General features: G+C 39.6%; 1 protein-coding gene across 1 annotated transcript in view; it reads right to left on the bottom strand.

The window, feature by feature from the left end:
• The window catches only part of atp8a1 (ATPase phospholipid transporting 8A1), a gene marked incomplete at both ends in the record, with an annotated part of 86,583 nt that overhangs the window by 54,041 nt on the left and 14,617 nt on the right, over positions 1–17,925 (bottom strand). Inside the window, 3 exons of the mRNA XM_079228612.1 lie at positions 8,050–8,148; positions 9,719–9,818; positions 16,770–16,884. Coding sequence (XP_079084738.1) covers positions 8,050–8,148; positions 9,719–9,818; positions 16,770–16,884 — 314 coding nt within the window. The remainder of the gene's footprint in view (positions 1–8,049; positions 8,149–9,718; positions 9,819–16,769; positions 16,885–17,925) is intronic.

The following is a 17,925-nucleotide window of genomic DNA, read 5'->3' as shown; positions in this document are numbered from 1 at the left end:
GGGAAGAGATGGCCAGGAAGTGAATACTTAAATGTGGTGTTATTCATAAAATAGCAAAATACTGCTTTAATACCGATTGTGAATTTCTGAACTACACTTGAGCCAATAGCAGCAACATGTTAGCAAAACCATAATTCCAAGATGCTTTTTAACTTCACATCTTGCAATGTGACTGCATGCAAACAGACACATTGAATTAAACTGTCGCATTCAGGGTATCAAACAAGCCATGCAGAGGGCAAAAATGTTGGAACTAAAGTCACACCCAATAACAACACATCTGAAAGAAGGAGCATGTGCTCCTGTGCTCCAGTCACTCTGAGCAGCGTTAGATGTTTCAGCCAAACATTGAAAGTTATGAAGTTATGGTGGAAGACAAAATACCACGTAGTAAAATGACTGTATAAACGACCGCTAATATGGCTGCCAGACTATAATGTAGAGGAAAAGTAGAAAAAAAGATAGGGAACTGGGTTCATTGACTGTGGCACTGTGACAATATCTGGTTGTTGCCAGAATACTCCCAGGCCCCTTCCTTCCTCAAGAGTGTAAAATAAACGATTCATAATTTGTGCCAGGAGTGAGAGAAGAGCTAAAGTGTCTCGTCCCAGTTGGTACACACTTCCCCCGTCTCTCCCATCGCTGTGTGTTTGCTCGTGTTGCTTGTTTTCTGACCTGGACGACAGTATGACGAGGTCAGCCGGGAGGTGATCCCCATTTGCAGCTCTGACTACTTCCCCAACAGCCAGCTGGTGTTACCAACCACAAACCAGCAGGGGGCGAGAGAGCAGGTGTGGCAGTTGTTCGCACAGCAGGCAGCATAGGAGAGAGAAAAGGAAGGGATGGAGAGGATAAAAAGCACAGACGGACAGACAAACAGCAAACACATAAGGGGAGAGAGAAATGAGGAGAGCACAACGATCAGTCCTGTGTGATCAGAGGGTGCGGTTGGTCATCTGTTCCCCTTTTCACAAAACCATTTAGAAAAACATGACGTGGTAAAGTTGTTACGTTTTGAATTTAAAAAAAATCTATACGCAGAGAAAAAAAAAGTGGATTCAGAATCAATGTGAGCTCTATAGCAGTACCAAATGTGTTTTTGAAAAGGTGAAAGCGGTAGGTATGTTGATCAATCCTAATCCAGTATCACATCACCACTGTCCCACATAGAGAAATGATGGTTGTCACAACTAGATACAAAAAGGTCTCACATCTCTTTACTTGACTCTTTAAGTTATGCATTACTGAACTACATTTACATCCAAATTAAATGTCAATAGCCACCTTAATATTGGCTCTATTTATTATCTAACCATCACTTCTTTAGGGAGAGTCGAGGGAGAGCAAAAAGAAGAAAGAAGGGAGACAATTCCACATAGTCTGGCGGCAGGGTGGACTCTTATACCTGGATGACAAAATGACAGCATCCGCAGGAACAAAATCACTGCCTTTTACTCTAATAATATCACCCACTTCAACCTGTGAACATAAACTGGTTACTGCTGTGCACGGCCTATAAAACAGCACAAAACATGAGTTCTACATCGGGAGAAAAAATGCATGTGAGAAGAAAAAAAAGGAAAAGGCCATTAAAGCAGTAAACATAGCACAGAAACAGCTGGAGTCTTCTTTCTATTATTACTACACTTTGCATTACAAATGTATATTCCATCGTTCAGTAGCTTCAGATTAAACAAATTAACTGTATTTATCAACATTTTCAATCATAAAAAGCTGAAATGAACCATGCATTTCATACAAGAAGTTCCTCAGGGCTGCTCAAAATGTTTGTTTTATGAATAATTTATTGTATGTATTTGACCATTAACGTAATTTATTTTTAATAATTATCAAAAATCCTGAATTATAAATATATTCTCAATCAACGCAGCAACCAAAACACTGATTAATTTGAATACATAACGACAAGGCAACATATTTAATTATGAAAAAATAAGGATAAATTAGCAATACTCAAATATTATGTCTTCTATAGTATCAACACAATATATTACATGTGAAAAAATAGAATTACAGAACATTCACAAACATAAAACAATTCTGCTGCCAAAGCCATGGATACCGACAGCGTTATTAATAATAGTGATCTAGGTATATTTGGAGAAAAAATAAACAAAAACAAGTGATAATTTTGGCCTCATTCGAGCTGCCCTGAAAGAGTTACGAGTTGAAAGAGTTTGGAGACCAAATAGAAATTTGTGAGAGAAGACGCTTTTACAATATGCATGATGAAGATGTAAAACGCATCAATTATTTAAAGTCAGCCTTTTTAGAGAGGATTCCTGTGTGTATAAAGGGATGAACGCAGTCAATGTATGAATCAAATACTTAGTTAGACAATATTTTAGTCACAGAAACTCTGGGCCATCACATCACTTTTATGCAGAACATCTCTATTTAATAGTCAGATAACTTTTATTTAATCTTATCTTGCGTACTTCATAAACCCCACCCTTCCGCATATATCATGCACTGCCACACACATCTTGTTTCGTTTCGTTGTGGCATGTGTTGTGTCTTAAATATGCAATGTAATTAATTGACCTAAGTAAAAACATTCCTATCTGTTTATTGGCCTTTTTGTCTCACCTAAATAAATCACATTTCCATTGCTGTAATAATAATAATGTGCAATTATCAGGGCAGGATTGGAGGTGGAGATTATGTTCACACAGACACTGCATCTCCTGTTGTTAATTTAGTTCACACGAGCAAAGCAACAAATACTTTGAGTAATAAATCACTCAATATTTCTCGTCTGTCTCGAATCCCAAGTGCAGAAAGAAATATTAATATTTTACTGCACGCTGAATCTACCCTCTAATGGATGAAGAAATATTACAAATTACCAAACAGTCTACAGCAACTCATTTCTGCGCTCCCTGGTGTTTTGTCTGCTTTTAGAGAAAATGTTCCAGCCACAGTAATGAAACAGTTTCATTATGAGGGAAGAGAGGAAGCTTCCCTTTGTCCTCCAGCATTGCCTTCTAATGACCGTCCACATGGAAACGCTGGATTAATTAGCGACCGGATACTAGAGGGGTCAGGGGGTGTATGCATGTGTGAGTGTGTGTGAGTGTGTGAGTACAGAATGTGAGAGATTTCTCAAAATTGACAAAGGCGGCGAAATCTGCTCTAGTTGAATAACATGTGAGCTGGTGGAAATGACCATGAGTGACATACCTTCTCCCAGTGCACAATCTCCCAGGCACCGTTCCTCAGTACTGTGGTGAGAAATGAGAGCCATGGAGGAAGTTACAGCAAGAGACAACGAGGAAGTAAAATAAGACAAAGACAATAGGCGCCATATTATAATGCAGGTGTCAGGTTTTTAAGGCTTACTTACTTGTTGGCAAAATAAACACTTCTACACACAATACAATAGTATTGTTCTAGTAAAACCATCAACACATTGGCTTTCCTGTTCAAAAACCTGAAGAAGAAATTATTGTCTGTACCTTGACATTCCTTTCTGTTGACAACACTGTCAGCATTGTGACGTTTCTGTAAGGAAGAAAAGAACAAACCTATTATCCTCTGAATATACATTAATTCAAACGTAACGACAAACAAATAAGGGAGAAAAAAAACACGTAATATTAGACAAACTATGCTAGATTTATATTCTCAGGTTTTATAGGAGGAAATGGCCCGAAGAGGCCGACGCTGTATAGCACCACTTAACAGCTTCAGTGAGAGAGAGAGGGAGATGAATTTATCAAAGTCGGCATTTAAAAGCTGAAGAAAGATTACACCTTTGCACTGACTGTGGAGCTTATGTGAATATTCTCACTACGACTACACAGACTCATATTATGATGTACTGCATTTGAGTAATGCCTTCGTCCAACGCCCCCCTTCAGTATGACAGCATTGAGTTTCTGCACTGGTGGCCCCAATAAGAATCCAATAATGTTGGTAATGTTGATGATTAACTCAACCCTTTGTAACATCTTGGACAGAGAAAAGACAGTATGCACATCCAGCAGGCTCTGGACCGAGCAGAGACTGCAAAAAGAAGAATCTACACAGTGTTATTTTCTTACTGTGGCTGTACAATGTTTCCACAGGATCTATACCTCAAAATGATGAAATGATGGCAACATCATCTAAATCAGGTGACCAAACTGATCATTAGTTGTAACTCCAGGAAAACATGGATGTCTCTTCAGAAAACAAATGAACCTCAAATTGAGTGGTTATCATCACAGGTGTCAACATTTGGAAAGCAAAACAATATGATGCAGTCAGGCCTTTCCGTTTGGTCACCCGTTTATCATTTTGAGATGTGTGTATGTATAATATGACTTTTGTTTATGCCGTTTGTGTGAGAAGAAGATCTGATAAATTGAAACTTTGCACAGCAACAGTACAAGGAACAGTGTGCAGATTCGGCTTCTTGCCATGTTGAGAACACATTTAAGTGCTCCAAAAACAAGGAAACCTGAACATCTACAAGTCCATGACAAGGAGTTAAACACCATCTTGATGAAGATTATATGATAAGATCCAAAACATTGGAACAGCTACTAAATGGACCTTGTGGTGAGATAATTGTTCCCTCTACTCATTTAGCGTTACGTGACTGTCCAATAGGAGGAAAAAATGGGATTAAAACAGTGGAGATTTCATTAGCGCTGCCCCGTGTGATAAACTTTACATCACAGTTTTAATCCCGCTTTTAGCTGCACTGAGCTACAGTTCATTTCAAAGAAAACAACAAATGCTCTGATTCTTGTATATTGCATATTTAATTCACCATCAAGCAGTAGTGTAATTGACATTGAAGTAGCATCTCCATACAAACTTAACAAACTATCCTATATGTGCCGTTTACGACCGTATCAAAATACCAATCAGCAGGATTACTTCTCCTCGTGTCCATCTTGTCTGCTGAACAGTCAATGCAATCAACTGTGACTTCAACAGATGATTCCAAGGGACAGCTTGTCAACTAGCATCATGCTGAGTAATAATGTGTTGCTGAGTCTGTCTCAGAGAAATAATCACTGTGTTTTACAACGTGGCTCCGAAAAGCAACATGTGCTGTACTTGATTAGTGAGGAGAGGACAAATCCACTCATGTCCCCACTAATAATCTGTTTACTTTGAAGATCCATTCTAATTGAGCGTAATTCTAATTCAATTTAAAGCTAATTTGGGTAATTTGGCTCACTGTACCGTATATATATCAAGAGGGGGGAAAAGACTTCTTAATGCTGACTGAGAAAAGAGAGCAGCTGAAGGATGGTTGCATCAATACACTTTATGGAGGAGAGGTATTCACTCTCCTCCGCCAGATTTCTCCAATGATCTGTGGACTAAAGCTAGCGACCTTTTAGCCACAAAAGCCTCCGTCTAATGCTACAGCTGCTATTACCCAGTCCTATCAAAGCCTAAATTATACATAGTCCCTCTGAACAACAACCATTTTAAAGCTTCAAATAAACAAAATCTGCTCTATTGCACTTTTGTTCCATCCCTTCTTTCAAGTCCCTCTCTCTCTGATTTTATATTCCAGTGTGTTCCTTATACTTCAACCCGACCGAATCAAATTTGTTTTAATACCCCCGCAACATGCTGTGTTGTCTAATGAATCTGTCGGCTACGTCTGTGGACTTCAGTCTTTTATCAGCTGCACTATGCAAAGAAAAATAAAATTGTGATTGTAAATTGCGATCATCGCCAAGACTCAAGGTTTCAAAACGACAAACCAAAGGCTGGTGCCGCGATGACTACGTCCACTTCAAATATACGCCTATGGTACAGACCCACCTCAATTCATAAAAGTGCAGTTAGAGTGAACCTGTATTTATATATACGTTGCGCCTGCATTTCCCCACATCTCATATTCTGTCTCTTCCTATTCCTCTCTCTCGCTCCTTCTGTCCCAAGAGAAAAGGAGATGTGCTGTATTCAGATGATGTGTGTAATCACAGTGCAGTGGAAGACGTGTAAGCATGCAGAGGTTATGCGTAAATATGCAGTATCAGGCCTCTGTAGACTTCAGCTATAGAGGGGGAAATCTGAAAGCAGCAAAAGATGAAAGGGTAGAGCATCTGCAATGTACCTTCATTAACCGGCTCTGGCTTCAGCCAATGTGATGCAGTAGTGAAGGGAGTTTAAAAAAGGTGCAAAATGTGGGGGCTCAGAGCATTAATATAGCAGTAAACAACTATTTGCCATGTAAAGAGTTAGTGGAGTCATTTCTACTGGAGCATTGTGTGTTGTTGTTGCCGTGTGTGCTTTTAGTGCGCCCTACTCACTAGCTCACAGATGCCGCACTGCACTGCCCTAATACAGCGTTTACAGCCCAGTTAGGACGAGGATAGGTGGTCCCAAACAGGTAAACACTGTTAACTCTGTCAATTTTGCCGCGATCGCCATTGTTATCTGCAAGACACCGGCTCAAGAGCAAAATAAATGCTCCCAATCTTATACTACCTTTAACTTAACAGAGTGATATACGTTTTACTGTGTAAAAATGCACCACACACAATTTACATAAAGATTTTAAGCTGAAGGTTAGTTGAACTACTCAGAGCCAAGAGCCTGAGTCTGCTGCAGCGAAGACAACAACAAGGTAAGATATTTGCTGTACAGTGTGTGTCCATAGTGCATGATTCATGAAGTTAGGGGTCGATGTTGCCCTGCCAGGTCAACCTGTGAGAGACAGCGCAGTGCAGAGAACAGACGTGTGCGTGCAGGTGACCTTCACCAATAAAGACAGAGTCATCACCACTCCGTTCCCATGTTTTTCAACAACAGACCGAGTGAGAGAGAAAGTGCTGCGCTGGTCCCCTCAGCCCGAGAGAGAGGCTAATAGTATAGAGTAACTGTCCACTGGGACCTGCATAGAGGATCGCATTGCAGGGTCACTGCAATAGAGTACAATGCAACATTCCCTCACTTAGTTCAGAAGGGGCTTGAGTGAATTACTCGCCAACACCAACACAAACATATTTTGAAGCCTTTAACTTCCCAGCAAACAAGAAATCATACAACAAAAAGATGAAATCAAAGCAAAATACCCCCCCCCAAAAAAAAAAAAATCAACCTTTTTATATGAAATAGATTGCGTGAGCTTTTCTCAAGCATCTGTTCAACAGCTCAGACTGGCTCGAGGGCAGACAGTTGTTTTGTTTAGTTAGTACTAACTGTCTTTGTGCGTGAGCATCCAGTATCTAGGTTAATTGACTGAATGAGTACTGCGGGTGCAGTAGGGTGCAGCTGTGACTTCTGAAATGAGTGTGTCCGTATGTCGGATGGTGAGTCGATATGATGGGGAGTATCCTTCTGTGGGCATATACATACTCATCAGTTCACGGTTCAGCACTCAGAGGACATACTGTACAGTAGGAGACCAACCGAAAGGCAACACAGGAGAAGTCTCTTCAAGATTAAGAGAACTGTTGACCTGCTTTACCGTAAGGTAAAGAAACATTGATAACTAGATTGTACTTCATGTATATGACAATATACATGAAGTATACAAGCACATACGTATGGTCTTTTGATGGGTATTGTTGTCTGCAGTTTAGTATGTTAAAGGAATATATAGATACAAGTTATTTATGTTAAACAGATAAAATGAGAATTTTGCAAAAATGGTACACACACTTTTACCACACTCATAATACATATGGACATATATTTGTCTCAATACTGTCTGAATTCATTAAGGACCATGATGTGATATCTGTGATGCAGCAAAAGTTGCTTTAAACCTCATGCATAAGTGAACCTTCAAACGTATTTTGACTGCCTTTTTATAGCTGCTGTCTGAGGGTATCAAACTGATGTTTATGTTTCTTAATTCCTGCAGTATTGACATTTTTCTAGACCAGATAATGTCTCTCAGGTAAATCACGCTTAAGACAACATCTTAAAACAAACCCTTTTGCAAGATGATATTTCATACTGTACTTTGTATTTAAAGTACAATTCAAGTCTAACTTGGAGAGATCTTTCGACAGAATGAAACAAACACCAAAACTAGTATAGAATAATATCTGAGGTTTGACTTACCAGATCCTCAATGAACTCCTTGACGGCAGCCACCACCAGTATGAAAAGCAGTGGCACCAGTGTGGTCCAGCGACCCGTGGGAGACACATCTGGGATTTGCTAAAAGAGACATACAAAAATTATAAGAATAAGAATATTGCAAAATATTCAGGGTACTTTCATGGCTCAAAACCTCCACCAGCTCCTGCCCCAAATGTGCGAGCTCCCTTTAATAGGATGACAGCAGCCAACAGAAAAAGCTTTCCCTTCTCAGCACACTATTCTACCTGAATTTAATGAATGGGTTACACTTGCTCATTTGCAAGTGTGACATGGTTAATATTTATCTTAGACAGAAACACAGTTGCTGGTGTCACCAATAGGCCTATAAATCACCACACATTTCATAACCACAATTTGACAGCTTAATTAAAATAATAAATCCAGACTCCCACTTTCAAGGAGGTATATCCAGCACAACCGACTGTCTTAGTACAATTATAATGCTCCTCCTTACCACTGACTGTTTAATGATTCGGCTATTTTAAGTCTTTCAAAATTAACAGTCAAACGCCAGCGTAATTAAAGCCAGGCGAGGGCCACAGGAGATCGCCGGTGTTATACAGCTCGGAGGAAATTTGAGCGAAATAGATCTCACGTCTCCTTCATGTGCAGAGATGTTTTATTCAAGGTCACAACATCGACAGGGCAGGTAATGAAGATTCACACTGGCTGTTATTCAAAGCAGCTTCTTCAAGGTCACTGGATAAAGCCCGTTCCTGTCTGCAAAGCTCTCATTAATGTAGGGTAGTCCGTCAGCACGGATGTAGGTAAAGACAGAATCTCACTTCTATGCAGTCTTCCCTCTCTCTTTATTTCAAATGTTCTACGACGCTTTGAACAACTGAGACACGAATATTGGCCCCTTTTAAATCATGTAGTCATTTTGTTGGTTGAGGCCTTAAGTGTTCTTAAAAGGGATTCATGTTGACCTACAGTATGCAGGCAAACCCCTGCAAACTTCCTCAAAGCGAGAAAGTCTTTGTTCCAGTACTGCTAAGATCTGTGGCTATTGTTGGGCGGGAATCAAAACCCCACTCTCTTCTCTCTACTCTCTTACTTCTTTAACAAATCGAATGCTAAAGATTTTCACATCACCCCCGATTTTGTGGCTCCACATCAGTTGGACTATTTAAGCGTGTTGCCCACATCCCATGTCTCACCACGTAAAACACAGTGCAGTTTCTTCACTGCTGTGTAGTAGTAAGGGTACAGTGAAGGAACAAAATATAGTCCGTGGCAGCTCATACATTTCCAAGGCATGTAATATACATTATAGCGCGTTAAGCCTGCAAGCAAATATAGTTCCCCTTTAAAGGAGTAACACATATTACATGTATTATTCATTATCAAGATGTATAAAGTACTGTGTGTGTGTGTGTGTGTGTGTGTGTGTGTGTGTGTGTGTGTGTGTGTGTGTGTGTGTGTGTGTGTGTGTGTGTGTGTGTGTGTGTGTGTGTGTGTGTGTGTGTAATTACAGACATGACCTTTGGAGATTGTGTCTAGGTTATAGCAAGCAGTAAAAAAAAAAACTGATGAGAAGAGCCGTGATTCAACATTTGATGGCGGTTTAACCGTTATTTTTGTCTGCAAATTCATTTCACAGAAGCACAGCAACACCACACCTTACCTGCAACAGTGCAATGAAGAGAAAGAAGGCATTGGCTGCCCTCCTGAACTGCGAGTAGAGGAACCGGGGAAGGAAGGTGAGGACATTGTATTTGGCTGTGCTGAAGACGGCACCGTTGGTTGGAGGAAGGAGCAGGAGAGAGGGAGACAAATGGTTAGATGTAAATAAAAAAAATCAATCTCAAATAACGAATATCTTGGCCCACCCATTCAAGAAGTCATTTCTGCTGTAGAGAGAGAGGTACGTGTCTGTGTTTGTGTGCGAGACTGATGAACAGCAACGACCAGGGGAGTCAACGATCATAAAGAATAATTGGGAGTAAGAAGGGAGCTGGCAAATGCAGAGCTCCTGGCAGTCATGAGCTATGTTGCTTGTGCTGCAGCCAGGCTGGGTTGGGTGGGGCAGTGATGGTGGTATATTGAGGCTGGTGGAGAGTCAGCCCACCACCAGCAGTCTGATTTACAGGCGGTGTTAAAGGGCCGGACAGAACAGATACTTTGGGAGTACATATATGCCATGCCACTGGCAATGCTTTGCTTTGCTTTGCTTGCTCACGCACACACAAAAGCCGTCACAAACACACAAGCAGAATACCAGAGAGTGCAGCCTCCAACTCGTCTAAAGGGGGTGAAGCATATGGCGGTAAACATCAGTGATATCACTGTTGCACTCCTGTTAGACTGAATCATATGTGCAGCATGTTTCACTTGTAGCACGTTCACGAAGCACAATGCAAAGTCGTGGGGAAAACGGCGAGCGTTTAATAGAGTCAATAAAAAAAAACATTCAGTGTCATTCTGACCGCCTGGTACTGCGGAGCCGTCCACGGTGAGTGAGAGGGACGGAGCGAAAGCGAGTGAGTAAGAGGTAGGCATTGTTCTGACAGCAGTACAATGTAAACCAGCCTCACAGAGGAGGCTGATTAAGAGCCTTGTCAGAACAATAGTCAAGAAAGGGTCAGCTTTGTTCATTCAACAAGGTCTAGTCTTTATTCTGGTCTAGTTATTTCAGTTTCTGTGAAAGGATCTCTGGGTCACCTGTAAAGCTTCAGAGCAATTTACGGAGCCAATTTACATATATTCAAATTTACATCAATGCTGACATAGTAGAATAATGTGGCGGCAAAGACAGGTCATATTCTGTCATCTTCCCTTTCACTTTGAAATGATATGACACTATAGAAGAGGGATGAGCGATTCCATTCAAGCTTGATTGCTTGCCCTTGATGGTAAAAAGGTCAAGCTTAAATTCTTCATCATACATTTTGGTGTCCGAATTTCCCAATTTGAGTCACTTTTTCTTGATGGTACAACTTGAATTGAGGAGTAAATTCAAACCAAATAAATTCAGATGGATGGTTTAGAAAGTGAAACATTTAAATTCTTTAAATTCAGTAGTTGTAGTAGCAGTGTAGTGTGATGTCTAGTAATCGTTAGCTTAAAATCATGTGCATGTGTTTGTCTTTTTAAAATGAAAACATATTTGGGTATTTCTAAAAGGCCTTATGAGCATTTGACATACAAGTTCAAAGATTAATAGCACGAGTTCCCTGTAACACAAGAAACTAAATAAATACTAGTTTAGGTAATTTACGAACAAAACCATGTACAGGCAGCTATCACATCATATGGAAGCAGTATTTAAACTGGAGATCTAAAAATGTGTTCATCAGTTTATCATCATAAGAGGAAGTTCAAAGTTTTCCATCATGAACTAGAAAGCCAATGGAAATGTTACAGCATCAGTTTATCCCTCAAGATATGCAACGCAAGTTTATCTTTGTAGCACCTTATCACACAGTGAGGTCATTCAAAGTGCTTTAGAGAGAGAGGTTAGAAAGATAGAGGTAAAAAATAAGATAAGGAAAAAGGTACAGACAAGTTTATGAACCAAATTAACACAATAATAAGCACCAATGAATGACCAGTAGATAGATCTTCCATAAATAGAGCACTGGTGTTTTCATTAATGTACCTTTTTTGACCGTTTTAGATCTAGCCTGAATATCTCAAGGAAACTAGTGCATCAAAGAAAATGCAAAAGATATCAAATCTGCGCATTTAATTTACTGCATTTCAGAAAAAAGATCAATGAAGTGTTCACCGCACACCTAAAGCTACAATCCCTGTGTCACATAGTGTCATTACACAGTTTCTCCACTAAAGGTAGTAATAAGGTCCCAGTTCACGTTTGGTCTGTTTTCTTCCATTTGTTTTCTTCCGTTTCAGTCAATATACCTAAATGTAAAGAAATAGTTCCTGGGGAAGCTGCAGTTTCCGCCTAAAGGCCCTGGCTTCAGAATTTCTTTCTTTAAATGCATCCGTCATCTTGTCTCTGGGATCACCTTTCTGGTTATTGCCTTATTTCCTTCACTCCATCCTTCTGATCTCACGGGGTAGTACTATAAAGCACGGTGGGCCCTATTCTCGAGTTACTCCTGTACAATGTATTACTTCCTCCACTGAAGCCGGGCAAGATAAAGAGCTCATTTAACAATCTGCTTAATGGACAATTATAGATCTTACATTTTACTTCCTGGCAGTTGAGAGGATCCAGACGACATCAGAGAATCGCCTCCTCCATGCCACTCCCTGACACAGATTATAGGCCATGCAGCACCAATCAGAAGAACTTGAAATGCCGTCTATCACCATTTCCACCACAGTAGAAAGGTTTGACATTACATGAAGGTTTTATGAATGTCTATTTTGGTTTGTCTTATAAGTTAAAACTATATTTGTGCACGTTAAGTCAAGTCAACTTTTTTTGTATTCCTCTTTTCAGCACGCTCTTCATTAACACCTCAAACATTTTATAAACAGTGAAACATGCCCCCCAAAAAAACACTACATGAAACACTGATCTTTTCCATGAGATTTAAACATTTACATGCGGATTTAGATGCAATTAAAATCACACACACAAAAAAAAACTTGGAGAAGAGCAAACAGGTGATGAGGATGTTCTGCATCATGACTTGCAAAACCTCCATGATTGATAATGACAGAAGATGATGTTGAAATGAGCCGTGGGCTGTAATAGACTCTAACCGGGCTGCCAGGGCCATGAATAGAAACAAATGTGAACCATCTTTTGCCAGATGAAGATTATCACAGTAAATTAGCTTGAAGCTAAACTAAGCTAAACTTTCCCATAAAGATGATTTAATCTTTCGTTTAGCTCAAATGTATAGGGTTAAAAAATAAATGTAATGTAGCTTAGGTTAAAGTTGTTTCACTGCTGGGATACAGTTGGATCTAAATAAAAACTTTGTTTGACATTTCGTAATTTGTGAATTGTTTATTATTTTTAAATAATTGAGATCTTGATTATTTATCCAGATTATTCAATTTAGTCGACTTCACAGCCAATCCTAATAATTGAATTTGAAAAAGCTAAAATTGTGTGTTTGTTTTAAGGGAAACAAAATTTAAACAGCAACAGAAAACACAACTTAACATTTAACCATTGATAAGATCAGTCTCACCACGCAATTTCATGTCCACAAAAATAGATTCAATAATGTGCTAACATACCATAAAAAGGATCAAACTAATGGCTTGTAACTTTTACAGTGCACTGATATGGTGGAAAATCTCTGACGGATTTACCAGCATATATTCAACCACAAAAAAGATAATCAAATCAGCCAAGGCCGCCAAACCGTCAACCTATACAAACAATTCAGACGCTTCATTTGAAGAAGCCGTTTATGAATCAGAATGTGGTTTATTATCTACTTTGCATCCAAATAACGAGATAGGTCTCTTGTTGTTATCGAACAACTTCTGCACACAGAACCTGCATAAGGTCAAACTACAACTGGTTGAGCCAGAATCCTGTATGGATGAATGACGTCTTGTTTAGTATCTTTCAAGATGAGCGGCTAATTGAGTAACATTGCATACAAGTAATATTGCAACTCACCAATGTGATGTTGTCATAACTTATGACAACATCACATTTAATTATGGTATACTGTTGAAATGAGAAGAGTGTTTGTGTCCATATCCGTCTGTGTCTATGCATGTCACAATTGTCCCGTGTTCTCCATACAGGACGTGCAACTTTAGCATTTCATGGATAAATGGTTTGTACAGTCACTCCTGTTTGCCATAGGATTATTTGTCAAGGTCTCAGCAAATGATCACCTCTACGTTACAACCAGACCTGTCAGTAGCTAGTTCAGCTGAATAAACAATCCACAACAATCCTCGTGCATACAAGAGAGAACAGGCTCCCTTTTCTGTTATGAGGCAGGATCTGTGTGAAGGTGAGCTGTGACATTTTCTGCAGGTATTGATGCTGCAGAGGGAGAATGAAGTGAAAGCAAGAAACCTGTGAGTGCTGCTTGTAGGATTAGATTCACATTTTTCCACAGATGCTGCCACTGTAAGTGTCTCCACAGGTCACTTTGAGACAGCAACCAGTCCTCTTTAATAAATGTGATCTTTAAAACGGTTTAAAGTCTGATGGGCCTCCAGGGCTTCAGGTGAATTTTTGGGCGCATTTCGATTTCAAAAACACAGGGACAAAGAAAATGTCAACAAAAGCCTGTCTGTAAGATATGTACTGCACTGTTCAAATACTGCAGCAGCACTTACAGTTTAGAAACCATTTGACAAGACACAACTTGGATGCATTACAGTCAGATTCAAAAGTGGTGGGTCTGAAACAAACGTGCCTTGAATAGGCATTAACATGCAAGCAGTCATCCAGTTCCCTTTTGTGCTCAGAGAAAAGGCGGTTGATACTTTTGTCTCTAAAAACTGTGCAGAAAACACTGAGATCTTTATTCATGCATCAATTATGTTCATTACTAACTGCTATTTAATGTACAGTATCAGTATTGGATTGAATGTCAGTCATATGTGATTGCCAAGTGATGCCAAGTGATTGTCAATATAATTAAACTGGGAGGTCGACAGCTATTGTCATACTTTAGATAAGCCAAATATTTGGAAAGTCTATAATAATTATTTCACCTTGATCCCTTTACCTGCCTTATGTTGACCACCATGTGTGTGTGTGTGTGTGTGTGTGTGTGTGTGTGTGTGTGTGTGAACAGCATGAGTTTCAGCCGAAAGGGTAAAGATGTGATATTGTCCTTTATTTTTCAGCGATGCAGGTCGCCCGCTGAATTAATGACTTCCCCCAGGTAAGGTCACAAAAATCTAATAAACTTTTATTTTCAAAATATGCAGAGGTGCTCTTTCACAGAAAAGGTCATATTACTTAAACTTCTCTGATGCAATATCATTCAACCATCAACCGTCTGTGGGAAGCATGAATTAACTCTTGGCATGTGGCCGGTGATGCTACATACCAAACAGGCTAATGAAGTGAAGTCTGGATTGCAAATGCTCATTGACCTGGGTCTGTTGATAATTAATAACCAAACCAAGTATTAAACTCGAACAATGACAGGTGACACTGTGATATCTACATAACTAACTACAAAAGCTTAATTTCTAAAATAAGTAGAATCTGCCTCCATTAAGAGCCCTTTTCCTAGCTGCTTGCATATGTTTTTTGTCATGTCAATACATGAAGCTGACCTAACAAATGGCATAAACATAAGCAGCAGTTTGCATGTATTATTGCTGTTATTGTATAGCTGTGTCTGTGTAAGCACATACATATCTCAAGTTGCTCATGCAGCAGGAATGCTAACGATAATATTCCTTGACAGAGGACAGCCTGAACCAACAAGCCTGACCTTTAATGCCAGAAGCACTGCACTCCTCAACAGGAACAACGGGATAAAAAGGGCCAGTGTGGTATATCTGGACTGAGGCGCCACTGGTGATACAAATCTTGGAGGTACTAATCAAATAGCATATAGCTAGTGTCGCTTTCATGGTACCTGTAGAACAGCTCTTTCTCTTGCACTTCCGTTGTGACTCCTCACATCAAAACCACTGCTCTGTCCACTGTTTTAAAGATGAGTCTTGTATTCAAATGTCATCTTAAGAAGGCTGAATACAAAGATGTTAAGGTAAAATGTATTCTTGATCAGTCTGCTATTTACTGGCTGCTTTCCAGTCACACCAGAGAAGGGCAGAGTAGAGTTCACAAAGTATCATACATCTTTTCTCTTCGTGACAAATTTGTACAACATATGCTCAAACAAGCCCCTAAAATGGATTCTGAATTGTCAAGATCGCTTGCTATCAGGACATTCTCCCCAGGCTGACATTTAAGTAGCAGCCACAAAGTCTGGGCATGCTTTAATTCAACTGTTTTACTTGTGACTCTGGAGGTTAATGTGGGATTACAGGCAAAGTGGCAAGTTATGCTGCAGGTCACCATGAAAACTTAAGTGCTGATGGCCTTTGGGTACCAAGTCAAAAAATAGCACGAACAGCAAAATCCTTGAGAGAATACAACTTTGAGTGTGAATTTATAAAGCATTTATAAATTGTATGTGACATGGGGAAAGCATCTCTATGCACCTTATATAATTACACTGTAAATGCTGGATGATAAGCGATAGACGTCAACCTTTCGTGGCTGGTATATAAAGCCTTATTTCCATGGAAAACAAAGACAGAGGACTATACTCTTGAGCTGTACAATATACCTAAACAACATGGTGTTGCCTTCATCTTCTGTTGTAAATCCCACAGAGGATACATCACATTTTTCTTCAAAGTGTGTTGCTTCCTCAGCTAAGTAGGAACAATAGTGTTTGTCCATGCGGACTAAAACTCTGGAGGTATGTGGACATAGTGTAGCAGACCACTGTGATATTTTATTCCTCAGCTGACTCGTGGCTACATTAAGAGGAGACAGCATTTTGTTTCAGGGCACAGAAAAGTGGTAGTGCTCCATGTTAGACCCACAAAAAGGTCACAGTAGCCTTATGCAGGTCTACTGCCAGCACAACATTTTCCTCTCAGTTATGCTGCTACACTAATATAGACCTAATAAAACTAGCTTTCCATACGTGATTGATTATAACCACACATTATTGCTCTTACACAACATTTCCATCGATTCATACAGTGCATGAATATATCTCATCATATTTAATGCAACGTCTCCTTACCTGACTCGATTGTTGCAAAACTTGGCGAACTGCGGCTGGTTGAGGTATATCAGTCGTGCATCTTCTTGGTCAGCTAAGGACGTCTTCTCTGTCGTGTCCTCCGTCTTTGCATATCCTGCAGCGTGAGAGAGAGAAAAGAAACAAAATCTGTCTTGAGAACAAACAAAAGTAAGATGAAAAGTTGTGTGTTTAAGTTGGTGAGTGTCGAAAAGTCTCCAAAGGAAGTCTTTGAAGTCAATGATTTCAACTCAGAGTGAAAACTATAGAGACTGCAGTTAACCTTGGAGCTTTAGAGGCCTTAGATACGTTATTGGTGCTGTGATGGATGTTGGCCTTGTAAAATGTCTCATTGTAATACTTTTAAAAAGACTATCAAACTACATTACAACAGCTCTATTTCTTGTGTATATGATGCACATGAGTACAGAAGAATGTATTAGTCAGTGTAGTAGCCGACAATTACTGCAGCCTACACAATACATTAAGGAGACATTTGTAATTATCTGTATGATAGACAGATCAGGAGCAATAATCTAAATATAATAGCAGTGTAATGCTCAAATTATTATCTTAATGGAGTGAAAAGGTGCCTTGGAAAATATAGCAGTGGAATTGCCAAATGACATGTCACTTACAATACATCTATAATTACCACCTCCACAGTAAAATGACAATCCTGTTGGATAATAACACAGGGAAAGACCTGCTTTATGTTAAAGAGACTGACTAATGCAAAGTAACATCCATGTACTTGAAGAAAGAAAGCAACATTTGTGATATTCCCACATGTTCTCTGTTTCAGGAGACTAGCGACTTCCTCAATTACAATGTGCATGTAAAAACCCTGGCCAAAGCTAAACGCCTTTGTAGGAAAAGATTGCGACATGCCCGAAGCATTCAGGAAATGTCCAGTCATTTCAGCAACTGCTTCTGAAAACTATTACAGTTGGGAATTTCCTGTCAAGATTGACATCCTGCCAGCAACAGCAGATATCTGTGAGGATCAGCGACAGTAATGTGGTGCCACATAGATACAGGTATTGTAAAAGCAAGGCTTTGATCTAACTGAACTTTTTAATATTTATTTCTATCTTATTGACACAATGTTAACATTGACACGGATACACAGTGCCACTAACAATTCTAACTAAATGCA

Source organism: Taurulus bubalis (genome assembly GCF_910589615.1).
Source record: "Taurulus bubalis genome assembly, chromosome: 13".
Classification (NCBI taxonomy): Eukaryota; Metazoa; Chordata; class Actinopteri; order Perciformes; family Cottidae; genus Taurulus; species Taurulus bubalis.
The sequence above is the reverse complement of the archived record's forward strand: the minus strand, read 5'-3'. Positions and strand labels throughout refer to the sequence as shown.